This window comes from Pomacea canaliculata, linkage group LG1 (genome assembly GCF_003073045.1).
Source record: "Pomacea canaliculata isolate SZHN2017 linkage group LG1, ASM307304v1, whole genome shotgun sequence".
Taxonomy (NCBI): Eukaryota; Metazoa; Mollusca; class Gastropoda; order Architaenioglossa; family Ampullariidae; genus Pomacea; species Pomacea canaliculata.
In genome coordinates this window covers 30,917,224-30,931,670 of record NC_037590.1, presented here as the reverse complement: position 1 = coordinate 30,931,670, position 14,447 = coordinate 30,917,224, and the positions used below count along the sequence as shown (strand labels likewise).

General features: G+C 41.7%; 1 protein-coding gene across 1 annotated transcript in view; it reads left to right on the top strand.

Moving 5' to 3' along the window:
- Positions 1-14,447, top strand: part of LOC112573499 (cGMP-dependent protein kinase 1-like) — a 117,179-nt gene that overhangs the window by 85,178 nt on the left and 17,554 nt on the right. Inside the window, 8 exon segments of the mRNA XM_025253943.1 lie at positions 1,070-1,175; positions 5,744-5,807; positions 6,616-6,693; positions 8,992-9,086; positions 10,640-10,711; positions 11,410-11,481; positions 14,013-14,041; positions 14,044-14,099. Coding sequence (XP_025109728.1) covers positions 1,070-1,175; positions 5,744-5,807; positions 6,616-6,693; positions 8,992-9,086; positions 10,640-10,711; positions 11,410-11,481; positions 14,013-14,041; positions 14,044-14,099 — 572 coding nt within the window.

Below are 14,447 nucleotides of genomic sequence, written 5' to 3'. Positions count from 1 at the left end.
TAGGACAAATACGATAAATAGGTAGATAGAGGGAGAAGGAGGAGGAGGAGATTTTTTCGGAACCTCAAATTTTACTGTAGCCCTCTCGTCAGGAACCTTTCATGGTGAGCGACCAGAGAACAAAAGAGGAGAGATAATCATGCACCCTGTCGTTCTTACTCTCCCGTGAAGCAACGAATGGTTTGCTGCAAATAATGGCAGCTTTGCAAATCTTCTTCAGATGCTCTTCAACCTGAGTTTTTCTGATGATGACCGGCTATTTGTGTGTGTGTGTGCGCACAACGAGCAGACAAACACACAGTCGCATCTTGTGCACGAATCAGCATGTCGCCCATACAATGAAAGAGAAGTAGAAGCTAAAATGCACATACTTCACTATTTTAAACTCGCTGTTATCTTTTACGATGCAGATATGTTCATCCTCCACTTGGTGGAATTGTTTTATTCATGGCGGGGAACACAGTAAGGGTCTTTGCAAAACCGTAAACTCTCTGATGAAACACGTGTGTGTGTGTGCTTCCTCCCTCTCCCATCAGATTTATTTACATTTTTTTAAACAGAAATAGAAATTCTCGACCATTTTTTTTTTTCTCAGTCACGAATAAGTTCACTGCAGTGGTTTTGAACACTACTTCGACAGTAGTCAAGCCACGGGAGAACGTCTACCAATTTGTTATTTTTTTCCTATTTTGTTCTCCATTATTTTGAGAAAAGATTTCCTGCTGTTTATCTGCTTAACGTTTTTCCCCCCATCGTTGTTTTCTTGTATTTACCGGTTTCCCCTTCTTTAATTTACTTTATTTGTTGTTGTTTTGTTTTTAATGCATTTTTGGTTCTAGTTCAGTTTTTGTTTGTTCTTTCTATTATGTTTTTCTTGTATTCGTTCTTTATTTTCTTTCCTTCGTTAACAAGTTTTGTCTGTTTTACGAAGACATTTAGTTTATGAACGTGTCAATTAATTTAACGAGAATACATCCAGCTTTTTCTGATATTTTAGCACAGTTTCCAGATGTTATTTATTCAACAACATAGAAAAAACTATGTATTAATTTCGTGCAACTTTCTACAGCTCTGACAAACTGTAGACTGTGGGCAATAGACCGGCCATGCTTCCAGAGCATCATGATGCGGACAGGACTACTGCGACACTCCGAACACATGGACTTCCTCAGAAGGTGCGTAGGATGAAAATTGCACGAGCGAGCTCGTGCGTGATGTTTGTGTGCGTGTGTTTGCATGTTCTTTGGTCTTTGGTCTGTAATCGTTCTTCTTGCAGCTGGCTTCTGGCATCCTTGTTCACATACTAGTATACCTACAACACAGCTGCTGCAGCGGCCAAAAAACTTGAATACAGCTTGCAGAGGCACACCAGTAACACGTGCTGTTGCAGCTGTGTTGCAGCTTTCATGCAGCTGCGTGTTGCTGTTCAGTGCAGCCACTGCTCTTTCGTAAGATTCCCTCCATCCAGTTAATTTGTAGGAAGGCGTAAGAGCGCGAAGAGAAACCAAGACAAGATCAAAAGTCAGAGATGGGCTCGACACTTAAAGTCGAATCCACCACCTCCTCGCTTTATGCCACCCTCGTCATAGCCCACTCATCCCCTACCTTCCTCCTCTCCTTTACCATAACCTCTTTCATGCTTTTTCTGGAGAAACACTCCATATCTCCACATTAATAGTTGCCTTAATGCCTTTTGGGGATTTCTCATTTATCCTCCATCTACAAGTTGGTGAAAGTTATCAAAGAAACATCTGGAGCCACCCTTAGACCTTTTCAGCATCTACACGTTGCCGACGATTATGTCATTGCTTATGAGAAGGATCCGAACGCAGACGAACATAACAGGGAGCTTTGTCGGTAAGATGTCGATAAGGCAGGTCCTTCTTCTAGAGACGTGTTCTTCACCAGACTAGTGGAGCTCGTGTTTCATGAGGCACCTTAATAAGTATACATCTGGTGCACAAGTGAAACTGTCTTTTTTAGTTTAGTAGATGAGTACATTGACTGATTTGTTCATATATATATAAAGATGAACTCAAATTATACCGCCTCAACTACAACCACAATCTCTCTCTTGATCAAATCATTTAAAAATACATCTCATTTGAACAGCATCGAGGCTCTACATGCATGCACACAAACACACCGCTACACACCTTCCTGAGGTAGACATCCAATGCACCTACACGAACGTGCATGCAGACGCATGCATACATGCAGCACAAGGCAAACGTAGTGAAGGAAAGTGAAGTGCCCGGATGGTCAGCCCTGTGAACCCGTGACACTCCAGTCTCACTGTCGTGGTGTTTTAGCCACTCCTCCATTTCCCACAGCTCTCGATTATAGTTCTCGCAAAAAACAGATAATTAGAGCCGCTGTTTACTTTAATAATTAATGCGGCAGAAAGCTTGGACAAATTCTCAAATTCGCCTTGAAATTGTGTGCCAGCAGATGGCTCTCGGGTATGGATGGATCTTGACTCTAGTTGAAGGTAGCTGCTGTTAGAAACCACCGAGGTTGTTCGCCCAGCTTTATTTTCTTAACTTTTTTATCATCATCATCATACCTGGGCCGTCTGGTGAGAGCACGTTGTGTTTTAGCATCACCTGGCAGCACAATCCATCCACGTTAATGCCCGGATTTTTCCCTGATGCCAATGCGAGACATCATTGCTTCTTTTTTGCCAGGTCGTGATTTGAAAGAAAAATGCTGGAGTGTTTACGTTTATAATCTTTGGCAGCCACTTCTGCCAGCCCACCAGCGACTGGCAGCGAACACGGAACAGGAAAGCTTGGGGGCGCCACTGAGCGGCGGTTGAAGCACTACGACTCTGTAACATAAATTGCCTTTTCAAATAAAGCGTTTTCATTGGCTGATTGCCGTCAGTGCTGTTCTTGGGTTAAGAATTAACTTGGTCGATTAGTTTGTCTCGTTTGGAAGTTGTGTAATAAAATATTTTATAAGCAGATGATAATTTCGGATGTTGGAAATGTCCGAACTGTTGCCTTACACGAATTGGAATTAACTGTCTTGAGTAAGTCCATTGATCCCAGAATAAACCAACAAAGCTGCAAATTGTTTAAGTCGAGATCAGGACAGGATTTTGAGCTGGCCACAAGAGGACTTCTGTCGACAAGCAAAAACTTGTGTTATTGGCAGGCAAACACTCCATCTTCTCGCACCTCACAGATTGTACACTTCGCATCGAACGTGGCCACGTCAACAGAATGTCAGTAAGCTTGACCTGACAAGTTTCAGCCGCTAGGTGGCAGTGATTTCAGGGGCTCAGTAACAGGTGTGCATGACATGTTTTGGAAAGAAGGTCAGTTTGGTACTGTGACCTCTTTATTTCTGTTGCTGAGGTCAAACTGCAGCATCAATATTTAGCGACCTTTGGGCCAGTGGGCGTTGCTTCATAAACTGCTCTGCTTGGCTCAAGGTCTGAAGACGTTGGGCAGCGACCATCACCATTTGTGACACAGTTGGCAAGTCTGAAGCCGTCTGGTTATTATGGATATAGGCATCAAGAAGGTTATAGAGAAATAGGATGGAACCCTCTTTTACCGTTGACATGATCTACGCAAGCCAGCGCCTTACTTACTGTTCTCTGAATCATTGCAGGACTAAAGAGTAAGAGATGATGAAAAACGTTTTTGGAGAATGCAGAATGAATTGAGTTTTTTTTTTTTTTTTTACTCCATCGCTGGGTGGTATTAGAAGAAGGCGTTTATTGCAGCAGCTCTATTAACCTGAAGTGAGCTGTGTGTGTGTGGTCTTTTTACGGATCTTTCAGCTGTGTCCCAAAATGGGAGAGGAATGGATGAGGGGATGAAATAAAACGAGAGAAAGCGCCTGTATGCGTGAGTCACCCGACTTAGGTGTAGCAACTTGTTTTCTTGTCTTTCAGAAAAAGGATAGTTTGATCAGTAAGTCTTATTTATTTATTGTCACAAAAGAAACTTGTTCAACCTACTTCCTACCACCGTTGCCCTACCTGTTGGCAGCTGAAAGCAGAAGGTCCAACATGTCGATTGTTTGCGAATTGCAGATGGCCGGCTTACTCAGGTCCACTCGAGGCATATTAACACTCGACTCAAAAGGCTTGTGGCCGTAGTCTTGGCCAGGACATGGTTGCGTGGTCCGACACCTGTCGGACGTCAGACGGGCAGCACGTCACCGCTGTGAGTGTTGTTAACGGCAACGAGTGGCAGTTAAGGGTTAATCCAACGGCAGTACTGGGAATGGATCCTGCGCTTATGTCGTCTTCCAGAAAGGTTATCATACGAATCTTCAGAATGTCGGCAATGAGGTGCTGGCAAGATGGCAGCAAGGTGCTGAGATATATTTTTTTTAATTCCACAAAGAAAGCCATGGTGAAAAATTCTCTACGGATGGAAAGGTTAGAGAGTCTAACAGATGTGACAGGGTGTCAGGTTACTGATTAATCCAAATAATCGCCATGATAGACTATCGAATGTCGCACGTAGTGTAATAATAAGGAGAGTTTAGCTTGGAACAGATGTGTATTCCTTGGTTTTACGTCTTTATCTTATGCGACTACTGAACTAGTCTCATTTTTATTTTATTTTCTTTCTATTTTTTCTTCCCACCTTCCGTGTGCTTGCTTATTTATTTATTAATTCCTTGAGTAAGAATTTAAATATTTCCTCATTCATTCTAGTTATCATTTTAATAGATTGCTGTTTACTGTGGGAATCAGTGTGTGAACACAATGAAATAGTTAACAGCTTACGTATCTTACAGACCGTACGGGTCTGGACTGAAGTCGCAAGTCTTTCGCAGAAGCCACAACAGTTGGGGAAATTTGGGAAAAGCTCTTTGTCACTTTCCTTGATTCAAGACGAGAGCTCCACTCACTGTACTCAGCTAAACTTCGTACAAGAGCAATTTACATTATCATCCTAACTTCTTTTCCAGCGCTTTTCTCGGGTCTTTGATAAGGAAGGCAGCGTGTAATCTGTGAAATCTGTGAAATCTGTGAAATCTGTGAAATCTGTGCCTGTAGCAACTTTGAGTGAGGCTGGAATGTTGGTGATTCTCGCATTCTGACAAGAGCAGGAGTGGTGGTGCTTTTTTTATTAGGGAAGAGTAGTATTGACTGACACACGAACAGATTCTTGTACTAACGTTTATTTTTACGTATTCTCTCTCCTTTCCTTTCTCTCTTTCTCTCATAATGTATTTATCTATCTTTTACTCTCTTGCTGATTGTCCTCTCTCCGTGTTTAACGCTTTGCAAATCAAGATGTTACACTGACTACATCATGACTTACAATAAATGTTGAAGGTATAGGAGTCGTAACCTGAGTTGGCAACTTGACGGTAGTTTTTACTACGCTGTATTAAGGCAGTCGAGAGCGAAATGACACGTGATGTATTCTTAAGCTAACTCTTTCCATGCATTTGTTTATCTTTCACAAAAACAGATTTTTATTTTTTTTTTTTTATCGTTAGTTCTCTCGCTTACTCCTAACTCTTGCGGAAGTGTGTTTGTGTGTGCCCATGTTCTCCCGTAAGATCGAGTGAGTTCTGAGTAAAGACAGGGGTAAGGCACCCTCTGTGCATATTTACTCAGGCACCTATGTTGCATATTCATGCAGTCATAATATTAGGCGCTCTTTAGACCTGTCTGCCCGTTTTATAATTATTTTTTAATGTTATTTGTTATGAATACGACGCAACGCCGCCCACAATGAGCTTTTTTTCATTTGTTTTGTTTCAGCGTGCCAACATTCCAAGGTCTTCCAGAAGAAACGCTAAGTAAAATTGCGGACGTATTGGAAGAGGTCAGTAGGTGCTTGCTGTTTGATTCCTCATCAAAATTTTTTATAGAAGAAAAAGTTTAGGTTTTTCTAACTTTCTGACATTTGCATCAAGTGTACCCCTAATATCCTTTTTTAAACCAGCCCTTTAAAAGCTGCGTGGGGTTTAGCCGGATACAGCAACAATCAGTCTGACAAGAACCACAATGTTTCTTTTCTAATACAACGCAGTGAGTGTGCGCGCGTGGTTGTCAAAGTTATGTTTATAGTATTAAACAGGAACACAAAAAATTGTGTATGTACAGTCTGCTGCGTCGTTTGACCTCGGGTTTAAAGTGATAATGGGTGCAAAATATTTTATAATAATGTTATAAAACCAAGCGCAAGATACTGCTTCCTTTTAATCTGTGTGGATAGACCCTTTTTTTTCTCAAAATACACGGGTCCAAACATCGTCATGAGCAAAAGTAGCTGAAAATCGTGAGAGCACGTCTGTACACAGATACACTTAATTGATATGTGGTTCCAGGTCTCCCATTGGTTAAGGACTAGGCAAAGTAAACATATCCATGTACAATCCTGACGTCCGTGTTATAGACACCTTTCTTGACATGATGTTTGTGTATTTCGAGAACGGAAGAGTGGCATTGGTATTCAACGAAATTTGGGAAAACTACATGTTTTGAGCTTTATGGATCATTCAAAAAAATGTATTGCACTCCACTAGTTCTTTAAGCATCCCAATCAGATTTCAGACTATAACATCAGAGGGTGGAAATTACTGTTTATGACTAGACTAGTATAAAGTAAGTTGTTCGTTTCCTCTGTCCAGGCTCATTATAACAACGGAGAGTACATCATCAGGCAAGGGGCAAGAGGAGACACTTTCTACATCATCGCTAAAGGAAAGGTAAGAGAAAAGATTGTTGATGATTAAAGACCATGTGATGGGTCGCCCACAAAGAAACATTAAAACATGCGAAACCCTGGTCAGCACTTACGGACAATCAGACATAGGTCTAATGGAATAGTGGCAGATGCTTGTGTTCTCGCGATGGTTGTGAAACATCCATTCTTTGGTTTTCTTGGAGCTTACGTGCGTGCATCCACACGTGCTCATTAGGTGAGAATGTGTGTGGGTGTACATATATCTTCTTATGCTTAATTGCGTGTATCTGTGTAAGAGTAAAATATGTGTGGGTATGTGTGTGAAAGCGCTCGTGTGAGAGAGAGAAAGAAAGAATGTGTGAGAGAGAGAGAGAGAGAGAGAAAAAACAAAAGATTGTGCCGACGCACGCATATGCGTGTTTGTTCCTTGAGACCTGAAATGGTAATTCTTTCTCGGGACTGGTATGCCATAAGGTAACAGCCATGATTACGGTGACAGCAAAGGAAACATGCGCTTGCTGATTCATAGCTCCAGCACTTGGGACACAAAGCACAGCCTCCCATTCTCTGCATTTCTTCCTTTTCCTCCCTCATCCCCCACCTCCATCTATCTCCCCACATTTCATTCCGTCCTGCCTTCCTCCCCCATGCGGTGAGTCTTCTAGCCAAGTCCCATGCTCGAAGGCAGTTTTATCACAAGAACAACGATGCGACTGTCTCTGGGTTTTGGGGATAACCACAGATCGCTCCCAACCACCCCTCACCCCTGTTCCCTCGTTCCCTCACCAACATACATTTGGAGCCGACTAGCAGGCCTTGCTATCATCGTCAGGGCAGAAGCGACGTCTGACTTTCTGTTTGTTGTGGCACCGGAGTTGCCGCGCGCCCTGTTTGTAGATAAATGCAACCTCTCGTCATTTTATCTCACCGCCCCCGAACATGCTGCGTAGCCACTACTCACTGATAACCGCTGCTGGAAAGAACAGAGTTCGTTTGTTGGACGACAGCAGAAGTTGTTTGAAAGTTCAGTAACAAGCATCTTTTGCCGATTCTGATGCGAAGAGATTTCCTCCCCCTGTCTCTCACCTACCCACCCAAACACACACAGTCAAACCTCACCCTCTACCACCCCTGCAAGAAATCACTTTCTTAATGATTCGTAAACTAAGATTACGCAGGTTTATCACTTGATCGCATTTATTTTCAGCTTTATTGATATCCTTGTACTAAAGAAAATCACAGTGTTATCGGAAGATACAGGAAGGATAACAGGAAACTTGTAGGACGTGGCCGTGTGCAAAATTGCGGTCTCTTCGGAACTAGATTTCCGTTCTGAAAAAAAACACAATTTAAAAATAAATTATTTACTAAGAATACCAGTCCCCTGGCAAGTGAAATTTCTATGTTTGCTGGCATGTTGAAAGGTGAAACAACCAGACGGCCTGCAACCAATCTAGACAGGTCTGTGTTAGAAAGAGTTCTCTGTCTTCAGCAGCTTTACAATGTTGCCCATCCTCACAACCTTCGTGAAGGTTTATCCTTTCAGCTTTGGTTCTATGCCATTGGAAACTTTGGACGGGAAGAATAATAAATTGTTTGACAATTTGATGATAATGGCGATGATCGCGATGACGGTATTGGGGGTGATAACGATGATGGGGGATCGGTAGCAGCTAAGCTTCTTTCCAGATGTGTGTAGTGGTGAGATGCGGTTCACAGAGAGAACAGACTTTACTGAACAGCAATGAGTATTAGTACCTGATAAATGTTTTTAGCCTGCGTGTCATTTGTTAAGTTTGTTACCTGATTAATGTCAGGCCTTTTCCTTCCTATCAAGTTTTAAACCTTTTACAGTGTAAATTCTGATGTCTAGGTACTTCGGCTGCGTATGAACACAATCCGTGGGTAGTTTATTGAAATAAAAATGATAGCACCCCGATTGTCTGATATTTATCTTAGAAAATTAAATGTTGAACATTCATCATTCTTGAAATGAATCATCATATTATATCTTAAATTAATGCCATTTTTTTCCCTCGTAAAGCTACAAGAGAAAATGTTGGCTTGGGAATATTTCATCGGCTATACTCAGCGGGAGGGCATGGCACCCGATCGGTCACAGAGTGCAAGAACAGTAATCAACGTTTTCCTGTAGAAATGTTTCGTACTTATTCCCCTTTCTAAACCAGCGCTTTCACCGCCAACATGCCCCGCTATATAGCATCGAGTACAGATATTTGAATTACTTGTATAGTCGACATGTTCCGTGAACGATAATTTCTGTCAGCCCGCACCTTATAACCTTTCTTTGATTTTACAGGTGAAGGTAACGAAACGAAACTCCAAGACCCAGGACGAGCAGGTCATACGATGCTTAACGAAAGGCGATTTTTTTGGCGAGCGAGCATTGCAAGGGTTTGTAATTACTTCACACAGGAGTTATGGTTATGAGAGTTGTGTGCTTTTCGGCTCGTGAAGCAGCGACCGCTAATTGATGTTTTCAATTAGAGCTGTCAATTGTTGTTCTCATCTTCCCGCCAGCTCTCTTCCTCTCCTCTCTCTCTCTCACGCACACATACACATACGCCAACACACACACATCCACATACGCCAACACACACATACGCCAACACACACATACACCAACTCACACACACATACACACACAAAGTGGGATTCCTATCATACTAGTTTCCCGCTGATTGGCAAATGTCTGGACCTGCTCCCCACCGTTCAAGACATCCCTGAGTGGCTTGTCTTGTCAGCTGCCATCTAAATATCTATCCATGTGCTTCCCCACAACGACTAGTCCAGAAACTTTAATATCCAATCATATAACTGCTACGTGAATACGCAACAATTATTTGCCAGCAGTTCTCAAAGTTGCCCTGTCTCTATTTTTTCAGACAAGTCCACACTTCAGACAGCAAATAAACTTTACTTTCTTGTGTGCTTGAATGGAGATGTCTTGAAATGCGTTGAGACAAAATAAGCGAGTAGGACGCAGGACTCGACACAAATGTGCGAGCCAAAGAATTTCTGAAGAGGATGCTGTCAGATGTATAAAGTGACTGATGGTCTGCTTGGCCCTAAAGGAGTTGTCGTTCTGTAAATGGTAGGAGGTGGGAGGGGTGAAAAAAATGAAGGATCCTACATGTTGCCGGTTTCAAGAGCAGGAACCAGATTAAAATCTGAGCTACCTGTAGCAGGGTGGTCGAGCTTCTCAGATAATGAAAAAAGCCGAAAGCAAGGAAGAAAAGAAAGGAACGAAGGAACAAATAAAACGTGTAGCATGATGCTATCTTTGAGAATGAAAGGCACATATTAAAGGACTAGTCAGATGAATCCTGTTTTATTGCTTGGGTAAAGCTGAGAGCAAGATATTATCTCTCCTAATCATGGTGAATACCCCTCACTTCCGTTCTAGAGGAATACGCGCACAAGCACCACCATGCCCTCAAACATGTCAAAATCGTGAATTTATTTTTGTAGACCCATGATCCCAGCTTTCCAGTCTGCCGAGGTTTTCAAAGAGTAAACATATGTACAGTTCTGACCTCTAAGTTCACTGACCTTTTCCTTTACAAGGTGATGTCTGTATGAGTGTATCTCAAGAACAGACATGCGCATACACAATTTCACAAAAACATCAAAATAATTTTCTTCCACTAGTCCTTTAAAGCCGACGTGGATATCAAACAGTTGTAAAAGAGTATGAAGGAGTTTTTTCTTCAGCTTGGTGAATGGATGGAGGAACTACTGCAAGCTCATTCACAAAACTGGAATGTGGCATTAACCTGGGGACAAAATCGTGATGCCATTTGCTTATAATTAACTGCTAATGTATAACACATTAAAAGCATGTTTCCGATTGAAAATTTTCTTTTGAGACAAACAAATCAAATATTATATGAATGAATTTACCTAACTGGAGTTTTCTTGACTTGTTATCCTTTTTATTTTGACAGAGAAGATGTTAGGACAGCGAACATCATCGCCGCCGATTCCAAGGGTGTAGACTGTCTGGTGATTGACAGGGAGTGAGTATATTTGATGGTTGCTTTTCTAACTTGTTGAAAGAGTTACCCTACTATCGTCTGTAGACAGTCCTCCTGGTGTCTGTAGCCTGCGTTGCCTTCTTATCACAGCAAGATTATCTTTGAATCCTACCTTGCCATTACTGCGCAGCTTTGAAGACGAGTCTGGTCAGTCACGTGACAGATATTCCTGTAGAACACATTGAGTAGCTGGGTTTACCAGGTGTGTTCTTAGCTTTTCACATCAGGTGCCGTCCACTAGTTCAGCAACCATGATGTTGCTTGCGATCTGCAGGTGCTTTTTTGGTCCATGATATCTTATCTTTCGACTTAGCGCAAAATATCTCTAAATTCCTGTCATTAGAGAACTTTGTTGTATACAACTAGTTACCTGCTTATCACAATAAAAAATTCCACTTTTACGGTTGATTAGTTCCACAGGTCTTTAAAATTGCGCGCTCTTTTATGTGTTTGGGGGATGCATACGGGTTTTTTTAATGAATGTGCCTCTGTGCTCATCCCCATTTAACTGTGAGTGCCCGGTAAGTGACCTTTATATTCTAATGTTTCTTGTTTACATGTTACCCCGTTCAAAGTTCAACCTTTGCTCGAATTCTGCGTGCATCTTTTCATCCTGCGATACCGTCTGTGCCTTACTTTAATTTTTTTTATAATTTTCTGCATTTTTTCTTTGTCTGCAGCTCGTACCTGCAGCTGATCAGCACTCTTGACAACCTGAAACAAATTTACGAAGACGAAGAAGAAGACGCCAGGTGATTTATCTAGCAAAAAATAAATAAATATATAAGAAGCTTCTGTGAAACTTTGTCTCACCTGCAAAAATATATATCCTTTTAAAAACTTCTTTGTGAAGAAAGCATAACAGTTTTTTTAGCAATCAGTGAGAATTAAACAAAATCACAAGCTCTCTTTTTTAAAATTCTTTAGTATATCTTTGATAGTATTTAAGGCCCTTTTTTTAAAATAGGTATAGTTTGAAGAGATGTTTGTGAAAGACCCTTAGCTTCATCCAACAAGTTGGATGTTTGGCCAAGCTTGGCAAAGTGCTTTTATAACGGTTTTATAATTCTTTGCCAAAGGACCGAACCTTCGTCTATATTTATACCGAGAAGACAGACCCCAGTAAGATAATTTAATGCTGTGGAAAAAAAAAAAGAACTCGCTTATTAAATTATTCTTACTACTCTTGTCTTTGATATTGGGATCTGAGAATAAAACTTAATTTTAAAAAAGTGCAGAAGTTTTAGTGGGAATTTTTTTAAAAGGGGGAATGGGCGGGGTTCTAAGTGTATACATGCATTGGGAATAAATAAAAACTGACCAAGATGTTCATCTGTTTACACGCACTTCCAAATCATTTTGTGATTTTTGTGTCTACCTTAATACCTCTGAACAGTCCTTGACACACGTGTACACTTCTGTGGAAGAAAGATGAAGATAATGCGTGCACGTGATGTGGATAATTCTCTTGAGTACACTGGCAATTCTCTTGCAGGTGATATTTCGGGATCGAGTGTAAGGAGTGGTTTAGGTGAGAGTGGTGCGGGTAATTTTCAGGAGCGTTTGGAATTTCGTAATGTATGCAAGACATGCGCACACCCGTCTTCCTGCTTGCGACTCGTCCTGCGTGCTTGTTCTCTCGTGGATTCGGTAACTTCCCTTTGTGTGCGCACGAATAGTCTCTTCAAAAGTGTTCGCGTGTTTGCAGGAGGGTGTCAGCATCTGCACGTGCCCGAGATTATGCATTTGCATCCATGCGCGCGACCATACCTTTATTTTCGTAATCCTCCCCACCAGAGAATAGAGAGTTCCACTTCCACACCTTAAATCTCTTGTGTTAAAATCCTTCATTTCATGGGATTTCTTTTTCAGTCCTGGCAATAATTCATTTAACACTGCAGAACCTCGTAAAAAATTCTAAATCTGCTTGTCGCCAAGTAACACAAGCACCATAAAAAAATTCAAACTAATATGGCAGAACGAAAGCAGATCGTAAACGCGGAAGATTCAATTAACCGCGGCACGACTTGCCGGCAACTGTAAAGTAGCTGAGAACTTGCAGAGGCGCAGTCCTGCTCCTGCAACGGAAGCCGTTCTTACGCATGCGCGAGCATTGTTCTCCGGGTTTTCGGGAACCAACGTGAGCAGAACCCGAGCCCGGGTTAAAGCAATGCGTGGAATTCGTCAGCAGGCCACTTTAGAGGGAAAGAAAGAGAGACAAAGAAGTGGGAGACTAAATTTGGGATTTTTTTGCCAGACACCGCGAGACCATGATACCTAGAGGCGGCAACTGATATACGCAAGGTGTTCATTTTACCTGCATTGCTTGAGAAATGAAAGAAGTTCCCAGCATTCCGGTCTGGAGGTCTGGTTTCAGATAGTCCGCCCTGCATTGGGACCCGTGATAGATAAAAGCAGCTGGAACTCTCTGTACAGATGATGGGTCTCGGCTATTGGCACGCCAGGCTTCTGATCAAACCGATTAGGCCAAGTTAATGACACTAACTGATGGCCGATAACCACAACAGCTGGACGGCTGCAACTGTAATTAAAAGCTCCCTACGATGTGCACTAATTACAAATTGAACCAATCTCTAAACGATGATTAAAAACCGGCAGAGTCGAGGAAGGAAAAGGAATTTTTAAAAAAGAGTGTGGAGAATGTTTGTAGAGAATAGCTGTGGAGAATGTCTGTGGCGGTGGATTTTTCTCGGATTTCTTACCTTTAAAAAATTATAAATATTTAGTGCCTGCGTTGTGTGTGTGATTCTTTACACGTGTAAAGAATCGGGAGGAATCAGAGCTAAGGTCTCTATGCTGCAAACCCATAACTGTAGTTATGAAACTAGAGTAAGTTCATTCCCCACACCTGAATGGGGAACTCAAGAAAAATCGTGTTTTTTTTTCCGAAGTAGCAACACCATACCCAGACCCTGTAAACACTACTGCGTGCTTCTTCGACCCAGGTAATCTTTACTACCGCTTTTTAACGACTACTCGAAGGGTAAAACAACATTTATGGGGTCTGGACACCCCTTTAAAACTGTGTAAACAAGACATAATTATATCTTTGAGTTTCCCCAGTCCAGAGACTTAACCTCTCTTCGTAAATACGACCCAGGTGATTAAACTCTGTACTCTCACTGAAAATGTCGAGGAAGTTATCTGAAAAGGTAGAAGGTGCATCCTCGGGGGTTACATAAAATAGATTTTTTTTTTTAGTTAAAAAAAAAATAAATCAACATATATGTCACTTTATTTTTTTTTTCTCTTTTTTATGCAGTGTTGACTCTGAATACACGAAGCTGAAACTTGGGATCTCAGCATGGTCGCCACACTTGGAGTGGGAGGTTTTGGCAGAGTGGAGCTGGTGAGTAGCCCAATGCTGGAGAGCGTGCCTGCTTCTCTCCAACCTGTGTTTGTCAAACTGCAGGGGGTGGAGAGCAGTGAGTCAGCAGGCATGCTGCTTGACTTCGTAGTTGAACTCATCTGTTTCAGCTTCTCCTCCTCCGTGTTGTAATCTTTACTGTTATCGCTATCAGTTTCTTTAATCTTCTTCCTCATCCTCCATTTTTTTTTTTTTTTTTTTTTGTTCTGTTGCTTCAGCTGCTGCTTTTCTTTCTCCTCCTTCGGTTGCACTTTCTTGCACTTTGCTCCTTCTCGAAGTGTTTGTTTAAACGGGAAATAATTCAGCACGCGATGTGTCATGTAAAACTTT